Source organism: Pleurodeles waltl, chromosome 9, assembly GCF_031143425.1.
Source record: "Pleurodeles waltl isolate 20211129_DDA chromosome 9, aPleWal1.hap1.20221129, whole genome shotgun sequence".
NCBI classification, from domain to species: Eukaryota; Metazoa; Chordata; class Amphibia; order Caudata; family Salamandridae; genus Pleurodeles; species Pleurodeles waltl.
This window is the reverse complement of record NC_090448.1, coordinates 380063252-380086849: the sequence shown is the minus strand read 5'-3', so window position 1 is coordinate 380086849 and position 23598 is coordinate 380063252. Positions and strand designations below refer to the sequence as shown.

Below are 23598 nucleotides of genomic sequence, written 5' to 3'. Positions count from 1 at the left end.
TCTCCTTCCTCTTCTTCCCCTGATGTTTCCACACTGTTGGCCTTGCTCTGCATTCTGTTTGTTTTGCTGTTTCTGTTGTGCTCTTGATTTTGTCTGCCATATCTGTTTTGACACTTACTTCATGTTCACAATCCCACCACCTGCTTCCTGTCATTTTTGCTTCCCATCCCTGCGCCCACCTCCTTCCACCACACCCAGCCCTCCCAGGACCTACTTAACGGCGGTCGCTGCACAACCACGCAGCCAGCTCGCCAAAGGCAAGCCTGCCTGCGTCTGGACCACGGCCAGCGCCAGGACCCCTGAATTTGTAGCCCGGCATCTGTACTCCTCCAATGAGATCAGAAGCCTTAGGCTGAAAACCCAAAACACCAACTGCAGCATCGCCTCACATCGATCCACCAAAGGCCCTTTCTTCTGCCACAATCGCTGCTTCTCCTGCGACGTAGGAATGATAGAGCGGTCCGTACTAGTAATTTTACCTGTATTCGGACGCTCTTTAGGCCGATGAATCTTTTGACTAAGTGGGACTCTCCGTACTCTTAATCAGTCACCTTAATCAAATCAATAATCAATATCGAACATAAGCAATACCTTGATCAACATAACACTTAACAATTAATCCAGAATACATTTCGGCGAACCCTGACCTTTCAGTCAGGAATAACCACACCAGTTTATTGCAAAGTTAGTGAATTTATTTCCCTATATTAACAAAGCTAGCACAATATAAATGTGTCTCAACACCAAATGATAAACGTAAATGAACATTAATAGCTGTCCATAGCGGCGAAACAAGTGCAATCTATTCAGCATTTGAATCACAAGGCATTCGATAATAGCAATGCAAATCACTAATACGATAATCTGCAATGAACTAATTGCATACATTTAGTCAGCATAACAAGGTCTCAAATTGCATCGTGCAACAAAAGGAATCCTCGTCTAACCTCAAATTAGCATCGGCATGTGGGGCTTCATGCGAAAACAATTTAGCAACATTAATTTAGTAAAACTCCTAGCTAGGGCTCTTATCAAAAATCAGCAGTTGGTTACCTAAAAGAAACACAATGCAATTTTACAATTTCCTTTCATATTTACCAATTACGATCAGCATACAAGGAAGTCTTCGTCTCACAGGTACCGTTTCTCGATCAGCATGGGTACCGTTTCGATTGGCATGGGACGGGGCAAAGGGGCAGGGGTGGACGGGGCAATTGCCTCACGGCGGCAAGGTGAAACTATTACTTCATGCAAAGGGACAAATCAAAGTTAAAGTCTCTAGGGCCAGAATCATTTAAGTTCTCTTTCTCTCGATTAGAGAAAGCATCAAAGTCTCTTTCAAAATGGCGTCGCAGCAAGGTGGGCCATAATAGCTACGAAGTCTGCAAAATGGCGGGTATCGAGCTGGTAATGGCCGTAATGATCTAATTTCTTCTCGTGCACCTGGTTTTTATAGACAACAGTTCAAATCCAGTAGGGTCTTCCATTGGAGGGTTCATAGGTTAGCTTCAAATTGTCCAATCAAAAACAACAGTTCTCAAGCTTTTACTTAAGCATACATTATCCTTGGAGATGGGTACGCAAGTTGCAACATTTTATACCAATTAGCTCACTTTCAGAGCCTCCATTGTCCGCACCTGCAGATCGACCTTGGAGTAAAGAGAAAAATGCCAAGCTGGCACGAAACTTTAAGATAAGCATGTGAACGATCTCAGTGGAAAAGTACAGCTTCAAGAAAAAATACACGTTTATTAGCACATTGGAAAAATACGAGCATCTAAACCGTGAGACCAGGCAACTAGGCCAAAGCCTCCGCTAAAGTAATGCTAAGCTAAAGCATTTCAAACAAGCAAATCGTAGCACACGTTTACGATTATGTCGGATTAGTGCAATTCTAGTACATCACGTTATATAAAGCACGCTTATAAATGTTGGCAAACTACTCTAAGGGCACATTTTGTCCCCGTACAATCTTTATTAGTTCGGTTAGAGTCACACATGATTATTGCAGTACTACGTTTAAGCGCTAATAAATGTAAAACCTTCATTTCTGCTTCATCAATCCCTCCTCTGATGACTACTTGTCATCACACCAAACCATGCCCACAAATTTTATTCCATTAAAATTCTGTCAGTTCTCTTTTCCTTTTAATTCCCCTAGTTTTCGCTTTGTATTCTTCTGCCATTCTTTTAATTATTTTCTCCTCCTTCCTTCTTTTAATTCTTTCCATAATCATTATTATTCCCCTTTTTATTCCCCAAATTCCAAATACGCAAATTATAACTATCATAATTCCCTCTATTATTTTTAGCAGTATCCCATTCCAAATTCCACCAATCCAATTTCCCACGGAAGCAAGTCCTTTTCCAACCTTCTCCCACACTCCTGGTTCTTTCAATTCCTTCAAATCTGCACTTTCTTTTGTTAGATTAGCAAGCATTGTTTTAATCTTCACACTATTGTCGGGAATATAAGTACAACAGTGTCGTGCACCAAGCATTTTGCAAACGCCACCATCCTTTGCTAAAAGAATGTCTAAAGCAAGCCTATTTTGAAGAGTCATAGCTCTTTCCGCTGCAAGTTCAGCATCTATCAGGATTATAGCACCTGAAAACTTTGTCAACATGTTATCCACTATAGTAGACAACTTTCTTATTTTGATGGAATTCAGCACAACTCCCAATGAAGGAATCATGGCTCCAAATATATCTCCTACCACAGCAGCTGCGGTCTCTCTTTTCTGGATACGATGGGATCCAGATGTCTTTTGAATCATCGATAGGTCATCCAGTTGATAAACCTTTGGGAACACTATACCCAAATAACATCTCCCCCACCATCCCTTTGGAAGACGATAATAGGCATTATACCCACAAATGTAATATACACCTGGAATGACAGGGTCAAGTCCGTTCATCATGAATGTCCATTTGGCCTTAAAGATAAACGTATGTTTACACTCACTCGCTCCTACGAAAATGTTATCATAATAAGATTCACCTCGATATATACAAAATTTCCCTACATGCCAAGCATCTAAAGCTATTCTCCCTTGTGTCTTTATTGCGGCAAAATCATAATTATCTACTGAAGTCCTCTTATGTAGTTCCTTTTCTAATTTCGCATTCATTTGTGCCCTTCTATCATCTGTGCGATCTAAAAAGCTTATTTCTACTGCAGAGAGCGAGCAGGTAAGATTTTCCCTATGAGCGTGAGCCGTTTCAAAAGGTTGCATTGGCTCGAAAAATTCCCTCATTATCTTAGCATCCCAATCTTTAGCAATCTGGCTTAGCTGCGCTATTATAGGAACATATGCAAAGGTAACATCATAATTTGAGTAAAAATACTGTATGTTAGTTTGACCATAAAATCTAGACATTACTATACTACATGTAATCCCGTATGTAAGAGGCATGTGGTGATAAGTCACCCCTTCCTTTACTGATGTTGGTATCTGTGTACACACATAACAATCTTTCGCATCCATAGTCTCAACATATTCTGTTAGCAAGCGATAGAAAACATTATACGAAAGCTCTTTCTTATCATGCAAGAGCCTCTCATCTAATTCTAGTCTTTTCAATGTGGTTAGTTCAGTGACAGTAACAGGAGCAAAAGTAGAAGCATCAATCCTCTCATTCTCACCCTTACCATGCATTCCGAGTACAATTGCCATTATTATTAGTACACATGCAATTATTAAGCCTATACACACATATTTACAATATTTCTTTCTACTGTTTTGCGTCATGATCTGTATAGAATCAGAGAGCTAGAAGCACCTATAAAGAAACTGTTTAGCAATTCAGTTACAAAGCTGAACGAGCGCAATGTTCACACCGTCTTCTTCAAGAGGCCAAGTCACTTATCGGTTAGCAGCATTTGTCTCAATTCGGCAATAACTCAGTCTTTATCGGTTTAGCAAATGTCTCATCCGGTTTAGCAATATCTCAGCTGGTTTTAGCACTTTAGATTGTATCAGGCAATGTCATTTATCACCCTTTCAATCAACACTGTCCATAAAACTTTTCTTTTCTATTGGTATCTCTTCTTCTTCGTTCTCGATGCTTAGAGATACAAACTCGTCAGTCCAATCGTCATTGACTACATATGCCCATTCAGGACCGGAATATCTTCTGTTCGGTATCCTTTTCCTTTTCAATTTTGCTTCTCTTTTCGATTCTGCCTCGCTGGTACTTTCCTCTTTTGTCAAGTCTTTTTCGTCACTTGAGGTTGGTACCACGACAGACACTTCCTTTCTTTTCTCTTTCACTTTTGGCCTTTCTCCGTCGTTCAAACCTTCTCCAGTCCTTTGTTTTACTGGTGATATATTTAGTCTCCTCTTTGCACCATGTCCATTTGACGGACCTGCGATCTTTTCTGAGGAAGCTTGAACCGTTTCGTTCTGTTCGGCCTTGTCCCCTCCTTCTGGGGAGTCAATCACGTTCTCTTTTTCTTTTTCTGTATCGTCTGCTTCTGGGAAAGCCTTCCTCTGATCAGGCTCTCCTGCTTTTTCACCTCTTTCGAGCCCTTCGTCACCGTTACTTTCGTCAGGCTCTTTATCACTTTCAGCTGCTTCAGGTTCTTTGTCACCTTCAGCTGCTTCAGGCTTTTTGCTACCCTCAGCTGCTTCAGGTTCTTTGTCACCTTCAGCTGCTTCGTCGCTGTCTGAACTTTCTCCTTGGTCTTCCCCAAGTGAGTTAGTCTCTTCGTCCTCCAATAATATCTCTCTCTCTCCTGCTTCTGCCTGTTCGCTTTCAGTTCGGTTTTGTTCTGTCTCACCACTCAGCACTGTTTTATCAGGCACTGGCAGTTTTAGCGCTTCAACTTCCTCATCTGTGGGACACAACACCTTCTTTGTGTGACTGGCGTGGGTCCAGTTGGGAACCCCCGCACACTTCACAGCGGTAGTTGTCGTCAGGATCACTTGGAAAGGGCCTTTCCAACGGGGTTCCAGACACGACTTCCTCACGTGCTTCTTTACCACGACCCAGTCACCTGCTTTCAGTGCGTGTCCTGGACCTTGGATCGGTGGCAAGGTGGTCGCTTCCACCTGGTGAGAGAAAGAGCGAACCACGTCAGCCAGACCCTTGCAGTAGTCTAACACCATATCATCTGTAATATTCAAAAGCGCGTTTGCGGGAACTGCAGGAAGTTTCATAGCCCTGCCCATGAGAATTTCATGCGGAGACAATCCAGTCTTTCTATCAGGGGTGTTTCTCATTGACATTAGCACCAAGGGCAATGCGTCAGGCCATTTCAAATTTGTCGATGCACATATTTTCGCCATTCTTGATTTCAGTGTACCATTCATCTGCTCCACCAATCCTGATGCTTCAGGGCGATAGCTACAATGCAGTTTTTGCTCAATGTTCAGCGCTTCGCAAAGTAACTTTATCACCTCGTTATTGAAGTGACTTCCCCTATCTGATTCTAAAGAGATCGGGAATCCGAAACGTGGTATCAACTCTCTCAACAATAGCTTTGCAACTGTAAGGCTGTCATTTCTACGTGTGGGGTATGCCTCAATCCAGTGACTAAAAATGCACACAATCACCAACACATACTTCAGACCTCCATGCACAGGCATCTCAATGAAGTCTATCTGCATCCTACTAAATGGCCCACTGGCCCTGCCAATGTGGCTGGCGTTCACAACTGTTCCCTTTCCTGGGTTCATCTGCTGGCAAGTGACACATCGATGGCAAACTACTTCTGCAGCTTGACGAAATCTGGGGTTAAACCAATCAGTTTTGAACAATCGTATCATGGCATCTCTCCCTAGGTGAGCTTGCCCATGATAGAACCGCGCAAGCTGTGATAAGAGACTGTTTGGCAAAACAAATTTTCCCTCATTTGAAACCCATAACTCGTCTGGTCTCTTTATACACTGTGATTTAATCCAGGAATCTCTCTCATCCTCCCTGACGTTATTCTGCAATGCTTTTAGTTCATCTATTGTATCTACGACCTTTAAGGCAAATGCTTCAGCTGGTTCGAGTTCTGGTTCACTTATCGAATTCCATTCATCTCTGAGTAATATACAGTTCAAGGCACAAAATCTTGCGACTTGATCCGCATATGCATTTCCCAGAGAGACATAATCCTGTCCTTTCGTATGAGCACTACACTTTACCACTGCAACTTCGGCTGGCATTTGAATGGCGTGTAACAATTCCCTTATTCTCTCCCCGTTTTTCACTGGGGATCCTGAAGAAGTCAGGAAACCTCTCTGTGACCATAGTTGGCCAAAGTCATGCACAATTCCGAACCCGTACTGACTATCAGTGTAAATGGTGACTTTCATCAATGCAGACAGTTGACATGCTCTTGTAAGGGCTACAAGTTCTGCTACTTGTGCAGAATAGACTCCTTGAAGCCATCCCGCTTCCAAGACACCTGTTACAGTACATACAGCATATCCTGTTTTTAAAATTCCCATCCCATCCCTTAGACATGAACCATCAACAAAAACAATTTGATCATTTTCATCAAGCTTAGTATCCTTAATGTCAGGTCGAGGTTTTGTGCAAAATTCAGTCACCTGAAGGCAGTCATGCTCGACGTCTTCAGCGTTCTCAATTTCAGCATTTTCACCAGGGAGCAAGGTTGCTGGATTCAACGTAGTGCACCTTTTCAGCTGCACATTCGGTGAGCCCAGAATTATCGTTTCATACCTTGTGAGTCTTGCTCCAGTCATGTGTTGCGTTCGGGAGCGGGTCAAAAGTATCTCAACTGAGTGAGGGACCATGACTGTTACTGGGTGTCTCATCACTATTCCTTCACTCTGAGTGAGCCTGATACCAACTGCTGCTACGGCGCGCAAACACCCTGGAAGTGCTGCTGCGACCGGATCCAAAGTAGCTGAAAAATACACTACTGGTCTGTTTACGCCACCATGGGCTTGAGTCAAGACAGACAAAGAACATGCATCACGTTCATGACAAAACAATGTGAAAGGCGTTGTGTAATCAGGCATACCTAAAGCTGGAGCCCTGCACATGCATTCTTTCAATTCAATAAAAGCATCCATCTCATCTCCTTTCAGCTCAATTTGATCCAAAGCATCCTTCTGGGTCAGTTTCAGTAAAGGCTTTGCTAGAGTTGAGAAGTTGGGAATCCACTGACGACAGTAGCCCACCATTCCCAAAAACTTCCTCACCTCCCTCCTTGTCTTGGGTGGACTCATTTGAAGTACACTTGTAATTCTTTCCTTCATTATTCTCCGTGACCCTTTCTCTATTTGGTGACCCAAGTATTTCACTTTCTTCTGACAGAACTGCAATTTGGAAGGAGACACCTTGTGTCCATTCCTTCCCAAATGGTTCAACAGAGCAATGGTATCGGCTGTGCAGCCACTTTCCGTCTTTGATGCAACCAGTAAGTCGTCAATGTACTGTACTAAGGTTGACTCGAATGGCAATTCTAATGCTTCCAAGTCTTTCTTTAGAATCTGATTGAAGATTGACGGTGACTCAGAAAACCCTTGAGGAATTCGACACCAACTGTATACTCTGTCTAGGAATTTGAAACAAAAAAGGAATTGGCTGTCCTCATGAAGAGGCACAGAAAAGAATGCTTGTGACAAGTCGATGACTGAGAACCACTCGGCATCGCAAGGAATTTGAAACATTATCACAGCTGGATTTGGTACGACAGGGCAACATTTGACTATGATGTCATTTATTTTCCTCAAGTCCTGCACAAGTCGGACCTTTCCACTTGGCTTTATTAGTCCCATTATTGGTGAATTACATGGACTGCTTAACACTTCTTTCAGTACCCCCTGTTTTACAAATTCGTCAATAAGTTGGGCAACTTTCATGAGGGTGTCTTGTGCCATGTGGTATTGTGGGGTCTGGGGAAAGATTGCATTGGGCTTTACAGTCACCTTCACTGGTTCCACTCCTTTCATCAATCCCACCTCTTTCCCTGTCATATCCCACACTTCCTTTCCGACTGTTTCCCGTAATTCGGCTGGAATATCTTCTTCAGTTATCATCGGGAAAAGGCAAATCAGAGGATACTCTTCATCGACAGTTTCCATCTCATCCCCCTCTACACTGTCCTCTTCTTCCCCATCACTGCTCGTCTGGATTGTTATTCCTTCGTTCGAACACATGATCGAACAACCCAATTTGCACAATAGGTCTCTCCCTAATAGTGCTATCGGGCTTGAGTCACATACCACAAACTGATGCACCCCTTGATAGTTACCGATGCTGACTGGTACCGGATCTGTTATTGGGTTCGTCAGGTGCCTGTTTGCTACTCCCACCACTTGAACTGTCCTCCCAGAGAGTGGCAAATTTGGTACTTCACTGCTCTTAACAGTTGAACGTGTGGCTCCTGTGTCAACCAAGAATGAGACACGATGACCCATTACTCTTCCCTCTACGTACGGACCCTTTTGATCAACTTCCAATGATGCTGCAAGCACACAATCTCCTTCTTCTTCTGAACTTTCACTCTCCCATACATTGTTTATTCCACTCTCACTGTGTAATGGGAACTGTTGTACTGTGCCATTTGTACTCATTACCTGACCCGAGACCTGTGGAGGAATCATCACTTGCTGCTGACTCATTGGTGCCAAAGGTATTTGCATTTGCTGATTAGGTACCATGGGTAACTGCTGTTGCATTGGCTGCATTTGCGTCATCTGCATACGGGGCATCTGCATCTGCTGCGGCTGCATAGGTTGTAATCCCTGCAACTGATTTACGGTCTGAAAATTTGGGTTTGGACCTCTCATTTTCGGTCCCCTCATTGTCTGAAATGCATTGACATCATTGTTTTGCTGACCAACACCTGCACCTGCACCTGCACCTTCCTGCACCACCATCGGGCACTCGCGTTTCCAATGACCGACAATTCCGCACACGTGACACGGCATCACCTTCTTCATTGCCTGCACACCAGTCACAACAGTGTTCAAATCCGGACCATTATTCGCAAAACCTCCTCTGCCTCTGCCTCTGGCCTGTGGCTGAAACATCATATTTCCCTGCAACTGCGGCTGCAGTTGCGGTACCTGCTGTTGGAACCCTTGCATCCCTTGCAAACCTTGCAGACCTGTCTGAGCTGCCTTAAGCTGCATCATCATCACCTTCTCTTTCAACCTTTTCTGTTTCACTTCAATTTCGTCGCTACAGTATTTCGCATAATTCAACACCTCATCAATCGGTTTCGACTGCCAACAAATCAAATGCGACTTTATCATCTGGCTTATCTCTGGTCTCAGCCCTTCCACAAATCTGAACACAAAATGAAGCATGTCCTTCGCCTCTATTGTCTCTGTGCCGCTGTAGTTCTTAAACGCCTTCAACAACCTCTCATAGTAACTATGAATCGACTCTTTAGCCTCTTGGGCAGTTCGATCGATCTTCTGCCAATCCACATTTTTCGCGGCAACCTTCGTCTTCAAATGCTCAATCACCTTGTAGTACAAGCTCATCACCATAGGTAATGGTGCACCCGTCTCCCTGTCTCTTTCTGGTTCACTTGTCGGCCAACCTACAGCTCTTTTGCAATCCTCCCACAAATCTGCCGGAACCACAATCTCAAAGAGAGTGTTCAGGTCTTCCCAGAGACATTTTGCAAGCTTCACAAACCTATCAGTCTGTTGATACCATTCAATCGGTTTCTCTCTCAGTTTGGGAAAATCATCCGTAAAAGACTGAATGTCACTTCTGTGCCATGGTACATGTATTAATTTTCCCCCTGCTGTCTCCCTCATTGGTAACATTGTTACTGCCTCGCTACTCTGTGGTCTTTTCGCATTGTGCTCTGTAGCACTGTCCCTCCTCTTTTCCTTTCTCTTTACCCACCTGCTTTCCCACTTGTCTAAACACCTCCACACTTGTGCGCTCTGCAACAATTCTCTAAGGTGCGCCTTCATGCCTGCTGACCTCATGTGTTCAAAATCTGTGGTCCCAAAATCCAACCTATAGCTCCTGCTCAAGTGTTTCGTCTTGTCTATATCAACCCCGTTTTTGTCAGCTACTTCCTGCAAGCTTTTGTGTACCTTGTTCACTTCTTTTGTTATCCTGGGACATAGATACCTCAGCTCTTCTTCCGAGTAGGACTCTAACTTATTCACACCCATAGTCCCTTCCACCAATTCTTGTGCTTCCATGTTCAACCTCATCCTATTCACATAATCTTCTCCCTTCCCACTGTCCGAGCTTTGTGTGGAATTTAGACTGTTGAACCATTGTGTCAGCTGTTGCGCATTCAACCCCATCAGTGTAGCGTTCACATCGACTGCCATTGATGGTTGCGGCAACTTTTCAGTGTTCGATGACAGAGGTATTATCAGTGGGGGACTCGACCTCACCAGTGTCGACTGAGCACATATGGGACTAAACTCCATCAAGGTCCCAGATCCATTTGGCTGAGCCGCTATCGGAGTTATCCCTGGAGTGTTTTCTATGCACCTCCTTTCTGTCCCATTCTGCAGCATTGATCCTTGACCGCTCATACCTAAATTAGGCTGACTGTACAAAGGTACCGGTGGACCTACAGTAATGGGTAGCGATATCGCATCTGGTTTTTGTCCATTCCCCATGTTCTGAGGCATGTTCATTCCCACACCATGGGTCATCATTGCCGGCATGCCCATCTGACTCCCCGTCATCTGAGCATGTGCTGTTCCCCCCTGCATCTGCTTCTGAGGCATCAAAAACTGAGTTTATTCAGCTTGTGCCAATGTCGGGTTGTGACCATTCTGTCCTCCCATTGCGGCTGGATCTAGAATCATTCCCGTACTATTGTCGCTGCTGTAATACTTTGGGACCTGCGGCTGATAATTTTCTGCAGGTTTCAACATGGGCACATCTGGATATATTCTCCTAACCTGCGGTATCTGCGGGGTGAACAGTAAACTCGGGTCCTTAGACCCCGATGATGCTCCTGAACTCTGAGTTTCACTGTTCTGTACCGGTGCCGGAGGGGCAGAACTGGTACTTGGACCTTGTCCACTCTCTGCATAAGGTGGTGGACGGTCGTTCAGCAATTGCATTATTAGCTCCTCATCCTCTAACTCCTCTTCTCTTCTCAACTTTTCCTCGTACTCTCTATCCTTGGAACACCTCCTGTTTGTCTTACAGGTAGCTTTCTTACCTGTCTCCTCTTCTTCCTTAGTAATTGCGGGGAACAATTTTATCCCCTGCAATACATCTGACCTCCACACCTTCTGTGCATTATCCCACCTAGCGTCCGCTAGTGTCTTTTCTACCTTCCTTATCCTAGTCTCGAATTTATTTTGCTGCTGCTGTCTAGCCATTAGTTCCCAAATTGCTAGAGCCTCAAACTGGGCTGGCCTTGGAGGCACCTTCATGTCGTACATCGTGAACCTCAAATTCTCTAGAATCCTTATATTGAATGTCCCGTGTATCGGGAACGCTACGCTCCCATGTTTCTCTGTCAGTTTGTGCCATTGCTTTAGCCAAAGACACGGAGCTACCCCCTTCTCTTCCATTACAATGTAAGCTGGTGTACCTTCGGGCGGCGTCTCCTCTCCTACACTCGCTTTAATGTATGACTCCCCCTTCATCGCACTCCTTAATGCTTTAAAAAATTTCATTTTTTTCTCGTCTTTTATTTCACAAAGTTTGTAATCAATAGGTGACTTTAATTCCCGGAATACTCTTCGCTTGCCTTTCCCCTTCCAATCGAGCCCCACGGACTGCGTCCAATCCGTGCGCGACCCTTCTCTACAACCAACCTATCCCAGCGCGGCTCCTAGTGACGTCACACTCACACACACTGCGGCTGACAAAGCCTCGCGGCTAGTCCTCCTTCACTCAGCTCTTTTCGTAACAACTTCTTGCATGTATCGCGAGCTACCAAAAAATAAAACAGATCTGTCGGTTTACTACAGGAAGGGTAACACAGTCGCTTCAGGACCTTAGGGACTTTTCACTAGCCTCGGCAGTTATTCCGTCTTTCTCGGTCCCCACGTTCGCAAGCAAATCTGACCCGCAGACTGCTCTCCACTTGTCAGTGATCTATTCTAGTGCACTTAGAATCTTGTCAAAGCCCGAAGTCGAAGTTTCTTTCACTCCCTTAACACACGTACCGACTCGTTGACCACGCCCGATCAACCTACTAAACCGCCCAGACCACAACATAAAACAACATACTCCGGAGTCTCTTGACCTCGCAGGGCCCGTCTCAACAACAACAACCACGTGGACCTTTTTATGCACAAAGCGCCACACGCACATGAAGTTCAACGACTTCCCTACTCTCACACTCGGAGTCGCACCTCCGCTATTTCTATGAAGTTCGACGACTTCCCTACTTCTACACTCGGAGTCGCACCTCCGCTATTCTCTGAAATCCTCGCAACCTTCTCACACAATCTGCGGCAATAAGCTGTGCAAGCGCAAAACCCTAACTTCACTCATACCATCACTAGTACCGCCAACGCTGATTCCACATCTCCGTTCTCTCCATTCGCAAGCTCCGAGATCCCGGGAAAGTCGCGGTGGACCTAGCCCATCATCATTCTGTCAATCTATTTTACCCAAGAAAAATCTAATTCAACTTCTCGAATGGGGATCTCAAAAGTCGAAACCGTTAATTCAACACCATGTACTTTAAGAGTACGGGGTCCCAAAAGACGAAACCGTCCTCTGCTACCATCTACTGATAGAGCGGTCCGTACTAGTAATTTTACCTGTATTCGGACGCTCTTTAGGCCGATTAATCTTTTGACTAAGTGGGACTCTCTGTACTCTTAATCGGTCACCTTAATCAAATCAATAATCAATATCGAACATAAGCAATACCTTGATCAACATAACACTTAACAATTAATCCAGAATACATTTCGGCGAACCCGGACCTTTCAGTCAGGAATAACCACACCAGTTTATTGCAAAGTTAGTGAATTTATTTCCCTATATTAACAAAGCTAGCACAATATAAATGTGTCTCAACACCAAATGATAAACGTAAATGAACATTAATAGCTGTCCATAGCGGCGAAACAAGTGCAATCTATTCAGCATTTGAATCACAAGGCATTCGATAATAGCAATGCAAATCACTAATACGATAATCTGCAATGAACTAATTGCATACATTTAGTCAGCATAACAAGGTCTCAAATTGCATCGTGCAACAAAAGGAATCCTCGTCTAACCTCAAATTAGCATCGGCATGTGGGGCTTCATGCGAAAACAATTTAGCAACATTAATTTAGTAAAACTCCTAGCTAGGGCTCTTATCAAAAATCAGCAGTTGGTTACCTAAAAGAAACACAATGCAATTTTACAATTTCCTTTCATATTTACCAATTACGATCAGCATACAAGGAAGGCTTCGTCTCACAGGTACCGTTTCTCGATCAGCATGGGTACCGTTTCGATTGGCATGGGACGGGGCAAAGGGGCAGGGGTGGACGGGGCAATTGCCTCACGGCGGCAAGGTGAAACTATTACTTCATGCAAAGAGACAAATCAAAGTTAAAGTCTCTAGGGCCAGAATCATTTAAGTTCTCTTTCTCTCGATTAGAGAAAGCATCAAAGTCTCTTTCAAAATGGCGTCGCAGCAAGGTGGGCCATAATAGCTACGAAGTCTGCAAAATGGCGGGTATCGAGCTGGTAATGGCCGTAATGATCTAATTTCTTCTCGTGCACCTGGTTTTTATAGACAACAGTTCAAATCCAGTAGGGTCTTCCATTGGAGGGTTCATAGGTTAGCTTCAAATTGTCCAATCAAAAACAACAGTTCTCAAGCTTTTACTTAAGCATACATTATCCTTGGAGATGGGTACGCAAGTTGCAACATTTTATACCAATTAGCTCACTTTCAGAGCCTCCATTGTCCGCACCTGCAGATCGACCTTGGAGTAAAGAGAAAAATGCCAAGCTGGCACAAAACTTTAAGATAAGCATGTGAACGATCTCAGTGGAAAAGTACAGCTTCAAGAAAAAATACACGTTTATTAGCACATTGGAAAAATACGAGCATCTAAACCGTGAGACCAGGCAACTAGGCCAAAGCCTCCGCTAAAGTAATGCTAAGCTAAAGCATTTCAAACAAGCAAATCGTAGCACATGTTTACGATTATGTCGGATTAGTGCAATTCTAGTACATCACGTTATATAAAGCACGCTTATAAATGTTGGCAAACTACTCTAAGGGCACATTTTGTCCCCGTACAATCTTTATTAGTTCGGTTAGAGTCACACATGATTATTGCAGTACTACGTTTAAGCGCTAATAAATGTAAAACCTTCATTTCTGCTTCATCAGGAACCACCACACCCTCTGCCCAGCCAACTCCGAGCCACAAACCACAACTTCACTGCGCACTACTAAACGTCTGATCCTTCTGCAAGCACGCCATGGAAATCTGGGACACCATAATCACCCTCACCACGGAGAAAATGTTCATCACTGAAACCTGGCTCACCCCCACAGCTGTTCCAGACATAGCCACCCGGACTCCTCCTGCATATAAGATGATCAACCCTGCCCGCCCCGACAGACACAGTGGAGGCATCCCCATCATATACAAGGACTCACTCAACTGCACCGCCTCAGACGATGAGACAACCCCGATCATGGAACACCTCAACTTCCAGATCAAACTGGATGCTGAAACCACCATCAGAGGAACCCATGCCTACAGACCTCTGGGCCCCTGTTACAACTTCAGCAACTCCATCTCGGACTTCATTGCCCCCCTGGCAAACAACTCCAACAACTATATCTTCCTGGGAGACCTGAGCTTCCACCTAAAAGACCCGGATGACGCCAACTCTACCTCACTCCTTCAAACCATGAGCATCATCGGCCTCACACAGTTGGTCACTGCCCCCATGCACCACACAGGACAAACACTGGACCCCATTTTCTCCACCAGCGACAAAGCCACATACTCCCACACTGATGTAACCTGGACTGACCACAACATTGTCCACTTCACCATTGACGGACACCCTGAAGCCCCAATGAGACCTTCCCACGCTGCAACTGGGTCAAAGTCAAAGAAACCTCCTAGATCACCACCCTCAAAGAAGTCAGACCCATCTCTGCAGATACCCTCAAACTTCATGTGCAAAACTTCTCCAACTGGATCGCCTCAGCCGCCTACACCATCGCTCCCCTGAGGAGCACCACCAGCAGAAAACCCACCAAGCAAGCCAGATGGTTCACCACAGAACTTCTGACCCTCAAACGTTGCTGCAGGAAACTAGGGAGACATTGGCGCTCCAACCAGACCCGTGCCTACCTCGACTCTTTCAGGTCTGCCCTCAACAGCTACCACCACCAACTCAGGGAGACCAAGAAAGAAGCACTCACTGCCTTCATCGAGGCAAGCACCGACCACGACAAATAACTCTTCAGTATCGCCAGAGAATTCTCATGTCTCTCGGCCACAGAGAACATGATCCACCCCTCCCAAGCCCTCTGTGCCTCGTTATCAGACTACTTTCACCACAAGATCACTGACATCTACAGCAACTTTGACCTCAGCCCTCCGACCTCGACCACCCCCGCACCCAAACCTACTCCTTCCTCCCCCACCAGCTCACTGACTGGGAACAGCTCTCTACCAAAGATACTATCCCCCTCATGACTTCCATTCACTCCGGATCCCCCACGGACCTCTGCCCTCACCGCATCTACGACCTAGGAACAGAAGTAATCGGAGTCTCCCTCAGAAATCCTCAACAACCCCATCTCTAATTCTACCGTCCCCAGCACCTGGAAGCACACCGAGATCAAGCCCTTCCTGGAGAAACCCTCAGCCAACCGCAACAAACTCAAAAACTACTGCTCCATCTCGCTCCTCCCATCCCCTGCCAAAGTCCTAGAAAAGGCCAACAATCGCCAGCACACTAACTACCTCATTAGCCCTGCTGCACAGCATCGCGGATGTTGTTTAGCATGGCTAATACCCAATTGAAAGCCAATAGGCCACAACGGCTTTGCCAATACTTGTCCTCCGACTGACACGTTATATTATCTGTCAAACTGTCTTCTTCCAAATTCCGCTTGCCATGCCCACATTTAGAAAGTTGTGTGGCGCGATACAACATTGACCCATCAGACTTTTCAGCTTTTCCTCTATTATAAATCAGGCTAGCAACAAGCGCTGCATTACAGTTACAGCACAAGAGGTCACAAAGGGGCGCCAGCGTAAAGAAAATGGCCTTACGGCTAGCGGTCAAGGGGTTCGAACAGTCTATTGTCATTACAAAAATTCTACCTGGGAACTGATCAAAGGCATTGTCTAGGTGCGTTAAGTTCCATACTGGAGGCAGTGGGTCGAGAAATCACGAACGTTTTTGGGGACAGGCCCCTGAAATCTGGGAGGCAAAAGATGACCTAACCGGAAGAACTCAGGCGTCACACACTAACGAGGGGAACAGGAAACTTCCCCCTGACGCTATGAAGATAGAAATCAGCAAGGCAAGCGCACTCAGGGCAGAGGGCGCCGGGAGTCCCTACGAGCGCTGGGTAGGTATCCCCGTGCAACAGCAAGCAAGAAGCAGTAATATTTTATGTTATACGAAGACGAGCAGCAGAAATAGACAAACGGAATTATGTCTCTGGCACCCCACCCGTCGATCTAGAGTGTTGTGAAAGGGATGGCAAGATGGAAGCCACACCTTGATGTTCTCGTGATACACCTTTAGGTCTGTTGGCTCTGGCGTAGGATTGGGTCACCAACACTGCTTGCGTGGAGTGACGTCACGCCGATCTCACTTTGGAGAAGAGTCTGCACTCGATCACCAGTTTATTCGGACAGGTGGGCGAGCCAACAAATAAACAGGAAGAGCGGAGCCAAGAACCTAGCCACGAGTCGGCTCTGGCTGTATCAGCCCGTCCAAGAGCCAAGCTCTGAAAATATGTGCCATGTAAATATTACAAAAAACATCATGATGAACTATAAGATGTCTTTAAAAAAAAAAAAAAAAGTGCATTTCTTTAACACGCGAAAGCATTTCACGTTATCAGAATGTTTAAGAATAGTGTATTTAAAGAGAAAGTTTTTTAACATGCGCTGAGAAGCATACCTTCCCCTCTCCCATGCCAATAATGTTAGTGAACTAAGATGCAAGTCAGAGGTCACCTGTAGCCATGTATGTTGCTAGATTGCAGTTGGAACAACATTATAGGCTAGTAAGTCAAACACAAGAAATGTTTGGCACAAAGCATCTCCCACTCTCACGTACTTGACGGTACTTTCATGTGTGATAATGAACAAAAAGTATGGTTTGAGAAATAAAGTATTTGTCTAGGATCACACATTTGTTTTCAGATAGGGAAGCCATGACTGATCCCAGGCTTTTCTAGTTTCACCCCATGCAATTCAGCCCCTAGATGGGTGTCTCTTTCTGACATCAAAGTCTAATAATCTGTTATTAGGTCTTGGAGTATGAGATTCAAGTGTAGGTGACAGACATAATCCATATTTAATTTTTGCTAGTATTACATAGTACGAACCTTGAGAGTGCTTCACAGTAGATACAATTACAAGAGTTTTTTGGGATAGGGAGAATTGCTAGTATTCACTGGATGGAGGCTGAGGGTGTGATTCAAACCTGGTTCCCCATATTGCATGGTCAGCGGTTGTATACACTAGATTACAACGCCTCCTGTCAAAGCTCAGCTCCTTTTGGACTCGAGTTTCCAATCGGACCTTGATTGGAGCCAGGGCATGACATCTAGCTTGAGCAGGAGCTTTCAGTAGTTCACCCACATCTAGCCATGGACACACATAGGAGGTCTGCCTTTCTGTCCTGAAGTCGCTAAAGTGGCCCGAGCTCAGTCATCATCAGTCAAGAGATTAACTGTGAGTCCAAAGTTTCTTCAGCCAATCCAAAGCCACTATACTTTCTTGAGTGGGATAGAATATGTTTTCGCCTATCTGTGAGGCATAGAGCTTAAGCTCTGTCCATGCTCAGAATCTTCCAGTGGTTTTTCAAGTTTGCAAATAATATTTCAGTTCCTCAAGTCTAACTAAGTCAACCTGTGTCGCTAGAATCATTATCACAATTATTGCTGTTTGTACAACAGAGAATTCACATTCAAAACAGTTTCATTTTCTTCATATGCATATATGAAGTCGTAGAAGGAAATCACATTTCTAGATAGCTACCTATGTGCTAATGAGTCGCAATGCAAACTGTACATTCGCACGAGGTAAATAAAACGACCTCCCGAATTAATATTATTCAGGCAGGTTGCAATTTATGATTCTGGTGAATGGCTGGGAAATGCAGGGAAGAAGGCCAAGCAAGGGACAACAGATCTTCATTTCTGCATTTACCTTCTAAAAAGGGAAATATATATATTTTTTTTAAAATTGTACCTTTTTTTTAAACAATCCCGTTAGGGAACACATCGACAGGAGCAGACAGTGGTCCCTTGGAACAGTGCCTACTTCCTCGAGGTATCTTACACGATTTCCAAAGGACAATCTTTCCCATTCCATTGTGAATCCCGGATAGGTGGGGGCACATTTTTCAGGCTGTCGCCTATTTCGATTCATAGTGGTTCACACAAGCCCTACTACGAGTTGGAAAGACTCCGTAACAATGACTAACATTACTCCTTAATGACAGCCACAGATAATGCATTATGTCATACTCAGAGTGATACAAAAACATAGAGCACCCAATACACCCATTCTGAAGGCCTCATGCCGTAACACTACTAAAGAGTGTGACGTGGTGGTAACACTACTAAAAAGTGTGACGTGGTGGCACAAAAGCCCCATTATGCTACCACATAAAAAGAAGCATGCCCTCCCAAGAAGGGAGGTATCTTTTTCTCAGTCTACGGTTGAAAAGCTGACGACCTGGTACTGAAGGTGACTATTGTGATTAATATCTCTTTTACAATGATATTTTGAATGGAACAGAAGAATTGGGACCACGAATCACAAAAAAAGTTATAATTAAAATTAACTTTTGGAAAAAATACATTTTTTTTTACCAACCCCATCTCCGAAATCCTATTTTGGGGACTGAATAGAATACAGTTTGGCTGAAGTAAATGTGTTCACGGTGTTTTTACCACAACATTGGAGCTTTTACATCGACGTGCACGTATGCCAGTTCCATAATATTGGCTACCAACATATTGTCAAGGTGAGTAGACGTAGATGTATTGATAGTAAATCTATACTGCCGTTTGTGCCCCTACCTTGATAAAGCCAGTATTGTGGAGTTCATATATGTGCAGGTTGACCCCGAGATTTTGACATACAACTGTGTTCACCATTTACTGCTGGTTTCGTCTCGGGCCCGATTAAGGCCTGAGTGATAACAGTAAGCGCATCTTTTGAGGATTCTTCTCCGTAGAACAATCGTCCAGCAGAATTAGCACTGCCCTAGGAATAGTATTGGAGAGGTCGTTTTAGCAGCAGATTTTCCTGCCTCGGATAATGCTCAAAAGGGGGATTTTACACTGTTTCCACAAGTCAGAGATCTTTCCGTCTGTTACCAACTCGAAATAGGGCCCTCAGTGTTTAAAGTTTTCAACCCCCTGCTGTCATTTTGCCTGTGTTTGCCAGGAGACCATACTTGATCATACCTGAGTCATTTGAGACGAGTCCAACTACATTTTCATGTAGGAACTATCCAAACACCACCCAACATTATCTGTCTCTCTGATAATTGGAGAGTAACCATGTAAAGTGTCAAGGGGTATCTTTCGTGGGGGCTGCAAGATACGTTATTAAAAACAGGCATGCATTGATACGTTGACAGCCCTGCTAATTTAATAACTGAAATCCCTTCACCCCCACCCGCTGTTTTTTCCAGGTGGAGCATTGTGGCCGGAATTTCCAGTTGCTGCGACTCAGGAACCCATGGGGCCGTGTGGAATGGAATGGGCGGTGGAGTGACAAGTGAGTTCAGAGCTGGACAAAAGGTGTGGGTATTGCGGTCGATTGCAATTTTTTATCTGGCACACCTACAGGGTTTACAAAGGTCAGACCCCTACCTTGAAATCCATTTCGACTTCAAGGAAGGCTCCAATACTTAAACAGTGCTTTCTAATTTGAAAAACTATGATCTCAGTAAACAGTTCCTACAGAGTGTTCATGCAATATGTAACTGCTTATGACTCAATTGCCTTCAATTAATATTCAATGAGTAGTAGAAGTTGTTGTTTGAAAGAGGTTTCAAAGCTGAACAAAGAAGTAGGCAAATATATGTGAGCGGTCAAGTGATTCTAGGGTTTATTTGCCTAAAGTATAAAAAGAGCAAAAGCCAGAGGTTGCAGGAGGTGGCTGAGGAACAGATAAGAAAGAAAGATGAGTGGACATGAAGGTCTAAACCGAGGACAATAGAGAGGCAAACAAGAACACAGAAAAGAGTCGGCAATTGGAAAGAAACAAGAACTGGAAGACATTGCAACGGTTTAAAAAAAGGTGAGATGTGTAAGGAGTGTATTAAACTAGCACAAGAACACGTGTATTTTGAATGGGCTGGAAAGAAGTACATTGGTAAGCTGTCAGACCAACATAAAGAGGTGAACAGTAAAATAGAACAACACCAAGAATTTGGAAAATTAGATTCAAATGTGTAGGAAGCTGGCTCTGTAAATACTACATCAAATTGAGAAATAGGCCCTCATTATAACTTTGGCGGTAAGTGCTGCCTACTGCAACAGCGACGGTCGCCAACATGCTGCCGCCGTGGCTACCAGCCGTCTACGCGTATTATGACCGTCAACGGTATTCCTCCAGAAGGCTGGCGGAATACCGCCGACGTTCATGGCGGCGGACAGCGGTAAGGCAGCGCTGCTGATAGCAGCACCGCCACGCCAGTAAAACACCACCGACCGTATCATGATCAATGATATGGCCTGGCGGTAATTTGCTGGCAGACGCTGCTGCTGACAGCAGCGCAGTGGCCCATCTCCAGCCGGAGGACCCCCTGCAAGCAGGTAAGTCGGGTTCTGCGAAAGGAGAGAGGGGAGAGGGGAGAGGGGTGGTGTGTGTATGTGGGGGGTGTGTGTGTATGTGGAGGGGGTGTGTATGTGGGGGTGTGTGTGTATGTTTTGGTATGCGTGCATGCGGGTGTGAGTCGCGTTGAATGAGTGCGTGAATGACTGAATGTGAGTGTATGTTGTGTGTTATGAATGCGTGTATGCGACAAAGTATGTTGGTGTGTGTTGCAGTGTGTGGGTATGTATGTGGGTATGCGTGTGTGCATGTGTGTATATGGGTGCACGTGTGGGTGTGTACATGTGTGGGGGGCGGGAGAGGGAGAAGGAGGGTGGGGGAGACTCCTATCAGTGCCAGGGAAGGGATTCCCTGGCACTGATAGTGCCTACCGCCATGGTTTTCGTGGCGGTAAGATTGGCACGCAAACCATAGCGGTAGGCCGGGTCGTAATCCCAAGGGTGGGATTGTGACGGCCGCCAGGCTGGAGACTGAAGTCTCCAGCCCAGCGGCCGTTACCACCCTGGCGGTCGGTGTGTTAAATTGTCTGTCTGTGATGTTGGTTACCGCCAGGGTCAAAATCCCATTTTTTTTCACCGCCAGGGTCGTAATGAGGGCCATAGTGTGCACAGAGTCCAGGGGTTCCCCTAAGAGGTTTATAGTGGCAATAATAGATAATACTAATGCTCTAATTGTGGTAGTGTGGTTGAGCAGTTAGGCTTATCAGAGGGTAGTGTTAAGCATTTGTTGTACACACTCAAGCAATAAGTGAAAACACACACTCAATGACTTAACTCCAGGCCAATAGGTTTTTATATAGAAAAATATTTTTTTGTTAATTTATTTTAGAACCACAAGATTCAGATTGCAGGTAAGTACATTAAATGAAAGGTACTTTGCATAGTAATACTTAGAACTTTGAACCAAAACAGTAATGTACAAAGTTTTTCATAAAATGGCAAAAAGCTATTTTAACGACACTGCAATTTTCAATGGTTCCTGGGGGAGGTAAGTACAGGTTAAATAGCACGGTAAGTGAAGCACTTACAAGTTCAGTCTTCGGGTCATAGGTAGCCCACCGTTGGGGCTTCAAGTCAACCCCAAACACCCAGCACCAGCAACACAGGGACAGTCAGGTGCAGAGGTCAAAGAGGAGCCAAAATAACATGTGTGCCTATCGAGACGGGGATGCTCCAGTTCCAGTCTGCTGGCAGGTAAGTACCCGTGTCCTCAAGGGGCAGACCAGGTGGGTTTAGTAGAGCACTGGGGGGGGGGGGGGGCCCAAGTAGGCACACAAAGCACACCCTCAGCGGAACAGGAGTGGCCGGGTGCAGTGGGCACACTGGGCGTCAGGGTTGTAATAGAAATCAATGGAGGGACCCAGGGGTCACTCACATGTTGCAGACAGGGCAAGGGTGAGGGCCACCTGCTTGTCACTGCTGCGCTGGTGGTCAGTTTCTCACAGGTCTGGGGCTGAGGGTGCAGTGCTTCTTTCAGGCGTCGGATATCTTCGTCCTGGGAAGTCGCGGTCAGGGGGGTCCTCGGGATTCCCTCTGCAGGCGTCATCGTGGGGGTGCAGAGAGGTCAGCCAAGGGTGGACACTTCGTCGGAGTCACCTGGGGATCCTCTCTGGGTCATTGGTTTCTCTGGACACGGGCCAGGGGCGTCGGGTGCAGAGTGGTGGGGACTACCGCTTCTGGAGTGAGGTGAGAGTCCCTTTAAAGATGGTTCCTTCTTTCTCGGTTGGACAGGTCCGCTGTCCACAAGAGTTCTTGATCCTGTTTAGTTGCAGGGCAGTCCTCTGATTCAGCAGAGGTCGCTGGTCCTGTCGAATGCGTCGCTGTTGCAGGTTCTATGAAGTTGGAGACAGGCCGGTAGGGCTATGGCCAAAGCAGTTGTCGCCTTCCTCCTTCTCTGTGGGGTTTTCAGCTGGGCAGTCCTTCTTCTTTGTAGTTCATCAGGAATCTGATTTCCTGGGTTCAGGGTCGTCCTAAATACAAAATTTAAGGGTGTGTTAGGGTCACAGGGCAGTAGCCAATGGCTACTGTCCTTGAGGGTGGCTACACCCTCCTTGTGCTCCCTCCCTTTGGGAGCTGGCTACTGCTATGTTCATGCAGCCCCGTTCAGGAACCAGAGTGCAAAGAAAAACATAGGCTGAATCAATTGCTGCTAATACTCCTGTTTATAAGTTCAATTTTTTTGCAGTTTGAGACTATTGTTTTGAACTTTCCATTGCACTACTGTTGTGACTTGGGGCAACATAACTTGAGTCGACTAAGAGAGAATCCAAGTAAAACCCTGGGAATCCTTCTGATGAAGGGGCTACTTATGCTTTCAGAGCCATAACTATTGAATCTTATGCTGCTACTGCATGGTCCTATCATTCCATCAGTGCACTGTGTAGCAAAATAAATTAATTAACGCCAGATTCATACTTTAAAGCAAGTGGTATGACAAAAAGCTATTATTTTTTGCTGAAATGTGGTTACTTTGGCAGTCTTCCTTGCAAACTAGTCAGTTTCTACAGGAGGTTGAAGTAGGCTTTTCCACAGTATCTCTGCTTTGCGTCAACCTTCCTCTCGTTCCTTACAGATCTTCCCTCTGGTCTTTTCTGGACCCTTCCCAACTAACAGAGTTACAGGTCAGAGCTGAAGATGGAGAATTTTGGTAAGAC

General features: G+C 45.2%; 1 protein-coding gene across 1 annotated transcript in view; it reads left to right on the top strand.

Annotated features, from left to right (window-relative positions):
- CAPN12 (calpain 12) overlaps positions 1-23598 on the top strand; it is a 224692-nt gene that overhangs the window by 78011 nt on the left and 123083 nt on the right. The window contains exons 7-8 of the mRNA XM_069207523.1: positions 19798-19883; positions 23517-23591. Of these exons, the coding sequence (XP_069063624.1) occupies positions 19798-19883; positions 23517-23591 (161 nt within the window). The remainder of the gene's footprint in view (positions 1-19797; positions 19884-23516; positions 23592-23598) is intronic.